Source organism: Euphorbia lathyris, chromosome 6 (assembly GCF_963576675.1).
Source record: "Euphorbia lathyris chromosome 6, ddEupLath1.1, whole genome shotgun sequence".
Taxonomy (NCBI): Eukaryota; Viridiplantae; Streptophyta; class Magnoliopsida; order Malpighiales; family Euphorbiaceae; genus Euphorbia; species Euphorbia lathyris.
In genome coordinates this window covers 15,460,314-15,475,544 of record NC_088915.1, presented here as the reverse complement: position 1 = coordinate 15,475,544, position 15,231 = coordinate 15,460,314, and the positions used below count along the sequence as shown (strand labels likewise).

At 33.5% G+C, this 15,231-nt stretch overlaps 1 protein-coding gene across 1 annotated transcript; it reads right to left on the bottom strand.

Moving 5' to 3' along the window:
• Positions 1-1,526: 1,526 nt before the first annotated feature.
• Positions 1,527-14,689, bottom strand: LOC136233061 (soluble starch synthase 1, chloroplastic/amyloplastic). Its single transcript, XM_066022603.1, has 15 exons — positions 14,262-14,689; positions 10,662-11,023; positions 10,120-10,197; positions 9,631-9,755; positions 8,809-8,890; positions 8,316-8,489; positions 8,047-8,128; positions 7,849-7,940; positions 7,702-7,764; positions 7,530-7,619; positions 7,305-7,429; positions 7,117-7,225; positions 6,969-7,024; positions 4,299-4,338; positions 1,527-2,220 (listed from the first exon to the last, which is right to left on the bottom strand). The coding sequence occupies exons 1-15, from the start codon at positions 14,530-14,532 to the stop codon at positions 2,062-2,064; spliced, it is 1,908 nt and encodes a 635-aa protein (XP_065878675.1). The 5' UTR covers positions 14,533-14,689; the 3' UTR covers positions 1,527-2,061.
• Positions 14,690-15,231: the final 542 nt, after the last annotated feature.

The window sequence follows — 15,231 nt, the reverse complement described above, 5'->3', positions numbered from 1 at the left end:
GCTAGCCGAGCTTAAACAGACCAAAGCTCTGCTCGACTCGGCTCGATTACAGCCCTAGCTACTTCATATTTATCACACTCCTTTTCTCATATCTAGATGAGTACTTTTCAAAGCCATGGACATTTATCCAAATGATGTTTTTTTTTTTTGCCATAGTTATTCATCGGCTAATGAAATAGTTTATTCATCGGGTAATCTATCTTCATAATTGGATTCTTGGGCATGAGATGGTGCAGCATGATAAAAGGAGCTAGAAACACTAAATAAAACAAAAGATGACATTGTAGGATACTGTGTTTGAGAATCTAGTACATATCCTTAGAAAAATGCAAGGAATGTCATTAATACAAGATTAATGCCATTCAGCAGAAGAATTTACAAGAAGAATAAATTGTTTTTTTAGGGTTTTAGATCGTAGAAGAAGGGATTGAGATTGAAGAATAAGATATTAGGTTGACGGAGATTTTTTTACCATTACTATTTTTTTTCAATTCGAATGAGAGAGTGAGTGCATTCTTTCTCTCAATTCAAATAAGAGAGTAGATGAGGAGAGGTTTGGCTGTTTCGACCAATTTAATCGATGTCCAGGACTTTAACTTTCAGATAGCGATGACTCTCTGCATGGTGTACAAAATGGGTTGTTCATGACTAAGTCACGAACAACCAATTGGTCTGAGACTTAAAGTCTTGGACAACATAATTAATAATGAGCTTTATCATTTACCGTCCTCAAATTATTTATTACCACTTCCATTTGGACAATTTTACCTTTTTCATAATAATTTTCCAAAACTGATTTTTTTTTGAGAGAATCGTTCAAAATTTGACCTAAACAGATGTCACATCCGTTCGACCCATGGTAGGAACGAATGCCGCATCCGTTCGACCCATGAGGGGGCGGCTGCGGCATCCGCTCAGGCCTTGGCCGGTGCAAAATCGTAAAAATTTTAGTGACGAAAAATACTAAATTGTTCAATTTTTTGTGACAAAAAATACAAAATCATCATAAAATATATATATTATTTTCATGAGTTTTTTTATAAAAAAACGTAAATTTTAATGTTTCCGACTTGTAATCATCCATTTCCAAGTTTGGGGTTGTCACACATCAATTATTTCATAATTTCAATTATTGTTATTCGGGTTTATGATTTTAGAGAGAATTTTCAGTTTTTATTCAAAATTATGAAAAAAGCAAAAAAGTCCAAATGGGAGCGGTCGCCGGTGGTAAATAATTTGGGGACGATATTTAGCAACCCACTTAATATATTGTGTCCAGAACTTTGACTCCCGGAAAGCTACTCGGACTATCCCAATTTTACAATTTATTTTCAAAAGATCAGTTTTTTTTTTTTATATAAATTGTTTACTTATATACCATAAACATGTGATATAACACTACTTTTATTACATAGATTCTTTAATACCACACTCCTATTACATTCGGCCTAACACACTTATTAGAGTCACGTTTTAGGACACTTGTCAAAAAGAAAAAAGAAAAATATTGAAGTTGAAGAAATATAGGTCATACAATTTTGCCTTTTCTTTTATTCAAAAGTATACATTACATTATGCTTTGTGGAATATATATGTGTATATATAGATAAAAAAATAAAAGCAATAATAGGTAATGTCGTGCATATCATGATTGCTAAAACAAAAAGAATGATCTAAACAAACTATAATAAACTCAAACCCACATTCCATGTGGGAAGAAGAAGAAGAAAAAACGAAAAAGCCTAGAGAGTGGGTCCCTTTTGAAGATCAAATCAGCTTTCTTTGCAAAAGTCATTTTTTAGTCCCCATACTTATCTAAATTTCTTCAATAAACTCTTATACTTTTGATTTAGCCTTAATTCATCCTTGTACTTATAAACTTTAAATAATGATATAGCTAAGCTAAGGTAAGCTAGATTATCTAAAATTTACAAGTGTAGAACTAACTAAGGCCAAATAATAATACAAGGAATTATTAACATAATTTAGCAAAATACAGGGACCGAAAAGGGCTTTTGGATGGATTTCTTGTTTATAAAATTTTGTAAAATGTGAAAGAATTTAGCTGACATATGGAGGATCAATGAAAGCCCATTCAAAGACCTGTTCATATTGAAGTGCAGCATTTTCCCAAGAATAGTCCTTTTCCATACCTCTCTTCATTATTCCTGTCCATGATAATTTATGATCCATGTATGTCTTCACTGCAAGTCTTAATGCCTATCAAATTCATCAAGCATGATCAGATCAGATATCTAAACAACAATTACATTCTAAATACACCAGAGACCCCTAAATTTGGTCTAAAAAACTAACTTACCCCTGAACTTTGAAGATTAAAATGAACTATTGATCTTTTTAACTTACTTAAATGACGTTCACCTCTGAATTTGTTTAAATTAATATGCCTTTCAACTTACCCAAATCTTTTCTTGCACATAGTGACAGGAGATTAATCATGTCATATTAAGCAAGTCCATGGTATTAATAAGACATTCTTAAAGTTTAAGAACCAATAAATTATTTTAGCTAAGTTTAGGGGTTACTGATGTATTCCGGCACAATAACACGTAGGGCCCATTTGGCTATTTATTGTTTGTTGTTCCTGTTTGCTGGTTGCTATTACATTTTGCTGTTTGCCTTTGAAAAGGGACTGAGACTTTTGTAAAAAACTGTTTTTCAGCTGTAAACATAAAGTAGGTAACCAAACGCCCTCGTAGTATGCTGCTAGGGTAACTGTTTAGTAAAATTCAGATTTTATTAAAAATTAAATTATAAGGGCCAAATGTACAAAAATTGAAAAACTGAAGTTGAAAGTGACAAATACTACTAAGTACAAGGCCTGAATTTTAACTTTTTGCTCAAGCTAATCGTACCTATATTCTAGGACCCATTTCATTAGTCATAATCAGAATGAATCTTGACACCCTGAACTTTCGCTTTCACCGTTTTTATGTACAAGGACATGGGTAAATTACACTAATGGTCACTGAAATTTTGGGGCTTAATTTAAAAAGTCACTGAATTTCATTTTTGTTCCAATAAAATCATTAAATTTGGGTGTTGCTACTTACCACCCCAAATTACCTCTTACCGCCCCTATTTGGACAATTTTACCCTTTTGGGAAGAAAAAAAACGCCAATTTTGTTTCTATCTCAATGAACTTATTCCAGTCTATTCAGAAAAAGAAAACTGGAATAGTGACATAGAAGTGACATCGAAAATCAATGATCATAATGATCATAGACTCAATGTAATAAAATTATTGATGCGAGACCTAATGCATAAAATAGTGAAAGTTCAAGTGCCTCACTATGAGTTTTGCATTATAAAATGACTTTCTAACTACTCACATGAACATGACGGGTAGACTTAAAAAGTCAACTTATTTGAAAATCTAATTTATTAGTATATGGCATCTTTATGCCTAAAGAGGCGACTTGTTGCTACTCATAACATGAGGAGCATTACTGACTAAAAACTAATAGGGAAAATTACACCTATGGTCCTTCTACTTTGCCTTTACTTCCATTACAACCTCTAAACTTTATACTTTACTACTATAATGTTTTTTTACCATTGATCAATATAACCACTCCAATAACAAGTAACCCTCCATTGTAGAGCTGATGAAAATGATAACCCTCCATTGTAGAGCTGATGAAAATGATGTTCGAAGCAAATGGTAATGTGGAAAACAAAAAAAGATGATTTCATGAGAAATATGGTTTTAAACACTTTACTTATTGGACTTTTACATTTCAAGGTCGTCATTCGTAATTTTGACTTGGTCAACGACAAAAGACGTCATTATATATATTAGTAAATTGCAAAGTTTGTGGTTCATAATGTTCGGTTTTAAAGTTTAAAAACCATAATAAAAATAAAGACAAAGTTAAAGAAAAAATAGAGAAGTCCACATGAACGATACTCCCTGCGTTTTTTTAATGTAATTCGTTTTAAAAAATTTCATCAAAATTAAAAAGTTATTAATCAGGCTATTTATATAGTCGATTGACACTTCTTTTTTCGAAATCTCTACTTTCCATATTAGAATTCTATTTCTTCTTTGTTAGTGAAGTTTAATTATATTATCACTATTAATATTAATGGTGGTTTGCATCGGGTGAGATCTAAATTTATTAGATCGAATGGATATGATGATTTTAATCTCCACCGTAAAATTCTAATGATGACCGTAATATTAAACTTCTCTCTTAAAGCAATTAAAGCAAATAAAGGTAAATTTGATTATTATTTTTTTCTTATAATTAAAAACGGAGTAAAATTGACTTACCGACAACATAGATTCTTTCGATAGAGGAGAAAATGTCCACCTGTCAATATATTTCACAATATTACCATAAGAAGGATTAAGGTAAATTAAAATAAAGTAGTGTTTTATATCTACATGTATATTTTCATCATATAAGAATATTTTTATATGTAGTTCAATCATTTCTGATAATATTTTAATGCTTATTACATTGTTGTTTTTTATATAGTTTTAAATAGTTTGCTGATGTAAAAAGTTTTAAGAAAAAGATTTTTTTTTTTGAAATAAATAGGCTCTAGGGATTTAATAAAAAATAAAAGGAACTCAATTATTCACTTGAAAATAAAAGCAATATAATAACATCAACAATTATCGACAAAGCCAAATAACAAGACTCAGCACCCACTAACTTGTAAGAGGTAATAAAATGTTGAGGATGACACTGAAAATATTAACATATTAGGGGTTAATTTGACTTTCTCCAAAAAGGTTGGCTAATTTTGCACCTCAATCCTTAATTAAAGGGATGAGATATCAAAATACCCTCAAGTTGTTTTTTTAGGAAGAACCAGTTTAACCTTCATGTAAAAAAAAAAAAAAAACCATAACTTCAATTCCAACATTTCTCAAATGGTACAATTAAAATTAAAATACTCATTAACATAAATTAACACGTATGACTTTGCTATTAACCTCTCTACGACTTTGCTATTAACCTCTCTACATCTAGGCGTCATTTGATGTGTCAATTTTTTCTATTACTGAGGGCTTTGATTATGCCATTCGACAAATATTAGGATTAAAATTGTGTTATTTTATACGCGAGGATTAAATTTCGCCAAAAAATTTGTGGCTATTTTAATACCTTGTTGATTAAACTTAATTTCATTTTTCTACCAACATTCAGACAATCTAAGCTCAAAAGTAACATTGTAAATGAGTCAAGCCGCTGGCTTGATTTATAAACGGGCTAAGCTTGAGCATGGCGAAACTCAGCTTGCGAGTAGTCTATAGATTTATGAACAAGTTCGTGAATAAACTTGGTTCCATTATTTTCTAATAATAGTAATTCTAGAGAAATGTAAAACAATGTAGTTTTGCATAAACTCAAGTTTTGTAGGTGTCAAAACTATGTAGTTTTGTGTTAAAGAAATTTTTAAATGAACATAATTGATGAACTGTTTGTGAGGAACTTCATGACAGAATCAAGCTCGTGAACAAACTCACGAACGTGATATTGAGCTCGAGCTCGTCAATTTTCTGACAAGGTAAGCATGAGTAGGCTAAAACTCAGACCGACTCGACTTGATTACAGCCATAAAGAAAAAATAAGAAGAATAATAAGAAGAATAAAATTAAGGACTTATGAAGCTTCGGACACGGTCTAAATATTAGACGGCTATTAAGGATATCGAAGACTACAGAAAACTTTTCAGAGGGTACTATAAAAAAAAGTAACAAAACTTAATACATCATGCTAAAAAATAAGTTTTTATTTCCTCACTTATCAACCTCATTTTTGGCAATTTTACTTAAAAAAAAAAATGTTCCAATAATAAGCAACTTCAAAAATTGACACTATAATCCCACAAATCGTTACTTTTTATATAATTTATTTTAATTATAAATAATATCATAAACATGCAGCAATAGTAAGCAATTAATCATTTTTTTATTAAAAAAAAAAGGTTAAAGCAACCTTGCCAAAAGGTTGCCCAAAAGTGGCAACTCCAAGCACTCGCTATCACTCCAATAGATGACACATTTGAGAGCTGACAAAGTCACCGTCACCTCATCACCATCTATTGGAGATGCTCTTAGTCACTTCTTCTTTTAGGATTAAAACATCTGAGGTGCTTGAATTTTATTGCTTTTACAAATTAAGCAATTTACTTTTTATTTAGGGTTAAGGTGCAAAAATACCCCTAACGTTTTGGGCCAGGAGCAATTTTGCCCCTAACGTCTAAAATGGTGCAATTTTACCCCTAACGTTGAAACTCAAGAGCAATTTTACCCCTAACGTTAATAAATTGGGTCAATTTGAAAAATAATTCATCAAATTGTCTTCTCGGTCATGAATCTTGTTATCTACACTTCATACTTGTGTCATTTTATCAGTAACAAATCACCAACATTCGTTGGGATGTGAAAAAAAAATAAAAAATTATACTGTCTTTTTGTACGGATTAGACAAAAAAAATTCAAAAAATCCACCGAATTTATAAATATTAATCTCAAATTCTATTATTAAATTATAAAAAACATGAAATCCTTTTTTTAGAACGAATTATTATGCAATTGGTGCAGAATAATGAACAAAAATATATGTGTTTTATAATAGTGTCTGAAATTGACCCAATTTATCAACGTTAGGGGTAAAATTGCTCTTGGCTTCCAACGTTAGGGGTAAAATCGCACCATTTTAAACGTTAAGAGTAAAATTGCTCATGGCCCAAAACGTTAGGGTTATTTTTGCACCTTAACCCTTTTATTTATACATTCAGCCTTTGTTCTTTTACTTTTACATATTTAGCCGTTGTTGATTGTTTATAAACTTACACAATGAATCTTAACGAGTTTGACTGAAATCCTTTAATCAACGGCCCGATACGTAGGTTTATAAATAATCAAAGGCTCAATCCGTAAAAATAAAATATCAAGGGTTTACAGAGCTTAAGGAGAATCACATACCCTGTGCCTTTGCCTAGACCTCCATCTGCATATGGATCAAAAGTCTGTACTGTATCCTGATATATATACACAGAAAGAGTCATTTTAATACATAAAAGTCTTGCACAATGCAAGAACAATTTCAACTTCATGAACATTTTCAACTCACTCTAAGTCCTCCAGTGCCATGAACTACTGGTATAGTTCCATATCTCATTGCATACAATTGATTTAGCCCGCACGGCTCGAATCTTGACGGCATTAATAATATGTCACACCTGTTCATTTCATAACTTCAATTTGAATTCACTTCAAACATTGTGATTAGTATGAACGTGATTGGAAATTTCCGATTACCCTGCGGTTATCCTATGCGAAATCGGGACATTAAATCCTACCCAACCTCGAAATTTGTCTTTGTACATCGACTCTGCTGATCTCATCCAGTCTTCATAGAGCGGGTCACCAGACCCCAGCATTACCTGAGTACACATAGCGTACAATATTAGATACTCTACCGAGATACCTTGATCGAGTATTTTAAATCTCAGATGTATAAAATGAAAGAAAAAACTCACTTACGAATTGAATATCGTCCGACAACAGCTCGGGAATAGCCCAACGAATCAAGTCGATGCCTTTTTGATAATCCAGTCTACCAATGAATCCAATCTACAAATTGCAACTTCAATCAAATTATAGAGATGAGCTTCTACTATTAGCAGAATGCACATAAAAAGAATCAATATGCTACCAAGGGACAGTCCGGTTTAATAGGAAGACCCAATTCCTTTTGCAAAGCAATCTTACACTGAGCCTGACATTTACAACGAAACGAGGTTAGGGAATAATGCTTCAAACAAAACTAATTATATTGAATTAACGAAGAAGAATTCGCAACCTTTCCAGAGAGATCATCTATAGAGTAATGAGAAGCGATATGCTTATCTGATGATGGATCCCATTCGGAGATGTCGATGCCATTTGTGATTCCTAGTAAAATATATCACCAAAATGAATATCGTTGCAAAAGAAATTGCATTACAATCTAAAAACGGGGACTTAACAATAGTGTTGGGTAAGAAGTTACAGGAAATACCATTCAATACCATTCTTCGACTGCATAACAGCTCATTGAGGCCGTATCCACCTTCAACCGTTGTTATTTCCCAAGAATAGCCCTGCAATTACTATTAAAGTATCAGGATGACCAAATACGACGTCGTTGTTCTCCAATCCTCAACATGAATTTGGATTAATTTGACAGGAATGTCAATCAAATAGAGGTTCAAAACAAGTGATTAGCAACGGATGTCTTTTCTCATCAAGAAAATGACTTAAAATAGAATGATTTGTAGCATAAATGACCTTGCTAACGGTGAGTATTCGATCGGCTGTCACGATTGCACCCTTCAGTATATTTACAGCTTCACCTCTGTCAAGAGCATGAGCCCTCGCCCATGTCGGGAACACCCATTCCAGTGCTCCGTACCATTGTGAAGGCAGTCCGAAATTTTGATATGTAAGTGCAGGTTCCACTCCCTGGCATAAACAGAAAAAATTACTCAAATCGGATTGCAATTTGCACTTTAATCACCAAGCTACGTTGCACGGAAACTCTTCTTCATCTGCGTTTCCGCGTTTCGTATCCACTTTCGTTTCACTTTCTTTTCCGTTTCCATCACCGTTTCTTAGCTATATATTTTTTAGAAATAATGTTTTCCAGTGTCCGTTTCTGTTTCTGTGCAACACAGTCACCAAGAGCTTCATTTTATACCTTTAGAAGATTGCAAGACCTAAGAGGAAGAGGAAGTAGCAAGGCATACAATAAAATTTAATGAACAAATAGGCATGCATTTACCTGATGAGCAAGGTTATGTATCACAAGAAGACTCCGAGCGTCCTTATAAACTCCGTATGGACGATACTTGGCAGCCAAGAGTCTGAATCAGAGCACAGAAAAAGATAATCGTGACTCCTGAATTGACTCGAACGGTAAGATTTCAGATCAAATTCATAATACTATGAAAAAAATATTTATCACCTTCAAAATGTTGAACTTAAATTATTACCAAAAATTTGTCTAGAAAGGCAATTTTGATTTGTCAAAGCCGAAGTCACATCAACCAAGTACTTCGTGGAGAGTTTGAATCTCTAACTTTGTTTATTTGCCTTTCGATTCTTAATACTTGATAACTTGATAATGATGGAACTACGAAGTTTGAGTTCTTAGTAAAGGAGGAGAGTTTGCGTTGCTTAGTATTTAGTAGTTAGTGTTCTGGAGAGTTTGGGAATATGTATTCTGTTGATGTTTTTGGATGAACGATGACGTATAAAAATTGTTTCTGATCATCTGATGCACCACGATATGGAAGAACAAAGACGTTGATGGAAGGGATGAGAGTATACCGTATAGAAATTGGAAAGTCACGTTCTATTATGTTTGGATTTGTTAATTAATTATGATAATTTTATTGCTTATCGTTTAAATTAAATCTTATTGGTTCATTTGCCATTAATTTTTGTCCTAATTTAGTTAGAGTTCTAGTATTCCCTAATAATAAGTTGCAGTATTCCCTAATTTTTCTATCAGCCGATTCAATGTCAATTTCGTTTCACCCTATAGAAAAGAGCTGACTCAACTCGACGAATTGTACGATTTTGATAAGAGAGGAATACTTACACTGGGACAAGGCCAGCATGCCAGTCATTTGCAAGAAAAAGACATTTTTCACCATAGGTGTAACCTCCAAGCGGAAGCACTAGAGGAGCTTCACATGCTGCATGGCAAAGTAGAGTGAACCGAAACTGAAAAACCAAATGAATGAAACTATGTCATTGTTTTTTAATCAAAGCCTTTAAATAAAAATAAAGATAAGTTATCAAAATAGCTTCATGTTTTTTTTTTTTTTTTGAAGTGCTAATTTAACTTGGAATAAATTAGTACCATTTCACAAACGTTGAGGCGTTAAATTCTGTTACTCAGAACTATAATTGCACCATTTACCAAAAGTTGAAACTAAATTAGTATTATTTTATACGTTTGAGCTAAATTAGTATTATTTTATACGTTTGAGCTAAATTAGCACTTCTTCGAAAACTTTCAGCTAGTTTGGAACCTTATCCTTTAAAATAAGGGTATTGTAGCAGGAAACAAGAGGGAACTAAGTACCTGATTATCACCAAAAGCACCATAGCTATCACCATATGGGTTTCCAGGACGATGATACGAAGGATGGTCAACAAAAACCTAAAAAAAACATATATAATTCGCCTTTATCACAAAGATTCAATGATATTACAAGAAAAACGGTGCCGAATGTAAAAATAAGGTATAATTCCAAAAAAAAATCCTTGTGGTTTCGATGACTTGTAGATGTGTGTATGTAGTTTCGTTAGCAAAACCATATACTTATAGGTTGACAACCGGTCCATCACCTCAAAATAGAAAATTTTCCAAGAATTGATATTGTAAGCTAACTTTAATTCTTTAACTTTTAGTTACGAAAGTATAGAGAGAGAGTTTAAAAAATGGTGATTTTGAAAAATAAAAAATGTGTTTCCAAGGTAAATGTGGTACTAAGTAAATTAATTCTTGGAGTTTTTTATTTTGAGATCATGATCAAACTGATAGTATCACCTAAAAGTACTTAGGTTTACTAATTGTGAAAAACCAGGGATTATTTATAAATGATGAAAAGCCACAAAACTCACCCAATCAACACCTTCCCTGTACTCATGGAAAAAGCCAACTTCTTGTTCTCCTCCAAAGCAAAAAACCTTTATGCGACGCTCTAAATCTAAAACATTAGCCAAATGCTTATTTTGAGAACTCCCATGAACGTATCTCGGAGAAACAACCATCACACGATGTCCATGGGCAGCAAGAGATATAGGCAGAGAGCCACAAACATCTCCCAATCCACCTGTTTTTGAATAGGGTGCCGCTTCAGAAGTAACAAAAACAATATTGTGTTTTACTTTGGTTTGAACCTTGTCTCCGCCTTTAGCATCCACTGTTTCTGCTACTCTATCAGTAACTACATCTTCCTGGGATTTTATTACTTCAGCATCACCTGTATATCAAGTTTATGAGTTAGGAGTATTTCCAGGAGCATTTATTGGGATTAGTATATTTGTTCACTTCCTATTCTAATCTTGTATATATATGTCTATTCTCCTTCAATAATATATAATATTCATGTACTCTCTTACTCTCTTACTCTACAAAGTATCTCATTCATGAATCATGTCTATACACATGATATTTTACAAGTCTGAAGCCTTAGTCAAGAATCAACCTCAAAAACCTTGCATAGTTAAGCATCAAGGGGTCACTTTGAATTCATTATGGCACAATATAAAGGGGAAAAAAAATAATAATCTGGGGTTGTGATCGAGCAATGCTTGGCTAGGCAGAAATTTGACAAGCTCGAACTTAACATAACATCCTGATAGTGAGCTATTTGCGAGAGCAGCTCACTAATTCTACTCATGAAATTTGATCGCGAACAGCTCATTAATTATGTTCATTTGAAATTTATTTAACACCAACCTAGAACTTACAAAATTAAAGTTTCATATAAAACTACGTAGTTTTACATTTCCCCTTTATAGAAATACTATTATTAAAAAAAAGCAAAAAACATAATTAAGTCCATGAACTTGGATCAAACCCCTGATCATTTCCCATGATCAAGGACTCAATTATGCTTTTTGCCTTAAAAAATATTGCAACCATGCTTCTTTCTTCATGAATATTATAATCGAGCTTGTTCTTGAGCTAGTTCATAAATCTATAACCGAACCTGTTCGCGAGCTTTCGAGCTCGGTTAGCTTATGAATCAAGCCAAACACGATCAAGCTTTTATCAAGCCGAACTCCAAGCCACTCATGAGCGGCTCGGCTCATTTACAGCACTATGGCTATCAATATGGAAGTTCCAAATTTGGCGAGCTAACATTGTTGCAGAGATAAATGTTCAAGTGGGGTAAAAAGTTGGCATAAAGCATAAGGAGCCCCTAAAGTTGTCTATTTTGGACACTTCGCCCCCCGAACTTATTCTCCGTTTGAGAAAAAATAAGGGGCGCATTATGTCGCTTTCTGAGAATTGGAGTGGCTAATGGCTAAGTTCGAGGGACAAAGTGATCAAAATGGACAACTTTAGGGGTCTACGTTTGGTTTAAGCCTAAAAAGTTTCTATGGTCAATAAAGTAGGAGTTTTGTGTACCAATGGTCATAAAGTAGTCTTTCATCCAAAAAAAATCACCAAAGTAGCAAATTTGTGTCAATAAAGTCAATATGACCGGATCTGACGATCTGAACCGCCAGAAAACTGACATGGCTTCCATGTAAACAACAACTCACAATATGTTGGACATGTGTCTCCACATGACTACATGGTGACACATGACAACGAAAGAAAACGAATTTTCTGAATATCCTAACTCGTAACTTGTTTCCCAAATTGATCCAATCTACTTTAAATTTTATTTTTAGTTGCTATGTGGCAACATATTGAGTTGTTGTTTACATGGCAGCCACGTCAGTTTTCTGGCGATTCAGATCGTCGGATCCAGTCATATTGACTTTATTGACACAAATTTATTACTTTTTATTAGTTCAAAAACTATTTTAATAACCATCAATACTCATTCAACATTATTTTAAAGAGCCTGAGACACAATCCTAGAACACATACCCCACAAACCCAAAAGTAATGAACATTATTTAAGCAGTGTCTTTGAAAACCATCCAGCTAGGCAGGCTAGAAAGTCACGAGTCAGCATTTACTGGGTAAATTATACCCATCATCCCTCAACTTTAATCTTATTTTTATTATGGTCCCTGAACTTTAAAATCGCACATTGTGACTCCTAAACCTTGCACTTTACTAGCTAATGGCTCTTTTTACCGTTGACCAAGTCCAAAATGACAGATGACGATCTCAAAATGAAAAGTCTAAAAATTAAAGTTGTTTACAACCACATTTCCTATAAAATCACCATTTTCGATTTTCCAAATCACCATTTTTTGGAGCTTTCTATCTTAACTAGACAACACCTAAATGTCCTAAAAGCCAAAACATTCAAGAGTTAAATTTGTTTAGAATAATATCATTCCGATCAGATCTACAATGGAGGGTTAGCTGCTATTGAGTGGTCATCTTGATCAAGAATAAAGGGGGCTAAAGTTCAAAGTTCAAAAGCCATAATGTGCGATTTTGAAGAGGTATTTTAAAATTGAGAGGCCATAATGGAAATCAAAGCATAGCCTATGTAATTTATCCACATTCACTTCATAAATCCCTCGCGCTAATAAAATTAGAAAAACTTATGCTAATTTACATCTTGATGATTTAATGAAATCTTTTTATAGGGCTAATCTAGGATAAATTCATTACGAGTAAAGTTTTGTCACAAAATAGAAGCAAGGCATCAACAACTCGCCAAGGCTCCTCAAAAGTCGTCCAATCTATGTAATTGCCTCTGCTAACTGTACTGTAATATGGAGCCTTATACTAGAAAGTTTTCCCAATAAATTAAGGTCTTAGTACCACTTGTCTAAGTACTTATGAATAAATAAATAAGACATACAGGCCAATGAGCGTGGCTCGGTTAAAACATAACCGCCATTAACACGTGGACCAATCGGAAGTAGACTTGAAATCGCAAGACGTCAATCCCTATAATTACAGCTATAATCACGGGATGACAGTTTATTTGCCAAATCCCATTGGCCCCACCGGAGGATATTCACAATTGTCATTCCTAATGTGTCCTGAATCACTATTGTGGTGTACAAACTGAGAAATTGCAGAAATGACTCTGAACACCATAAAAGGTACATCATCACAAAACCCAGAAATTCTACTATTCATTATCTTCCTCCTCTAAAAACTGATAACTTATGCATTGGAGTGAGGTCTCAGGTTCCTGACCCTGACCCCTCCTTTTGATTCTTTTTCAGTCTTATGGCGGACGCCTAAAACGTTTGTAAAACATAATCTTCGTAAAATCGCCCTCAAACAAAATGACTCGGGCACAAAACTGACACGAAAAGCGGAAACTATACTAACCTATTTACAGTGAATGTGGATCCAATACGCCACGCGAACTTCATATTGCTAATTTTTCCAACTCTACGAAAGCCTTACAATAGAATGTTTTCCCCAAAAACGAAGGTCTTACCACTTATCTAAGTACCATAAACCAATTGCGAATCAAGGCATTATAATTATCAGAATTAATAAGATGCAATGATCGAAAAGATAATGGAATAAAAATAAAAGGAGACGCAAAGAAAAGCACATACCAGAGTGAGAAATGAGATTAAACCCAACAATAGAACCAGAATCATCTCTCTCAGTCCCCAACAAAAGACCTTTATCTCGTTCCTTTTGATTTTCAACAGCAGAGGAGCCATCTCGGCCTCCAAGTCTATCTGATCGTACAAGTACCAAAACGCCATTTTTAGGAGTTGATCTAGAAAGATGAGTGAAACCGAGTTGAGTGAGAGGAGTAGAAGAGTGAACGGCGGATATTAATTTAGGAAAAAACTGAGAAATTGCGGCGAGGGAGTCCATAATTAGGAAGATACTACTACTAGATAGGGTTGAAAGAGGGAGGAAAATGAGATGAAGAAGAAAAGAACAATCTAATCTAACATCATAATAATAACAGCTGGTTTGATTAGAGAGATGAAGAGGAGAGAATAGATCCAGAAAAAGCGCGAAAGCCAAAATTAGATCCTCTCTTTCTTTTAACGGCAAATTAATTAATTGCTACCTTTATCCACGTCAGCGTTTCACTCTGACATGGCACTACCTCTGCCTCACAGCCTTAGCTTTGCTTTTGTATTCTTGTGAGCTAAAATTCAAAATAAAATCAAAATCAAAGCGCTTTGGGAAAGTACAGTATATGTGTCATCTATCTATGTAAGATATTTATATTTTGGTGATATTTTTAGTGTATCGAGTCGTGTTCGTCTCGTGTTGTTTTCGGATTCGTGTTAAAAGGAATAAATTCAAATCCAATCTAAAAAGTTTTATATCACAATCGTGTTAATCTGTTCGGATTAATATCGATTCTGTGTCCTGTTTCCGGGTTACCTGTAATTTTATTATGCATATATATTAATAATAACTTTTAAAAATATAAAAAATATGATATTATTTTTAAATACTTTATGTCATTAATTGAAAAGTCCGTGTTTATAATAATTTAGGAGGTTCGAATCATATTTACAAGTAATAATTATAATTTTATTATCTTTATTAAGAAAG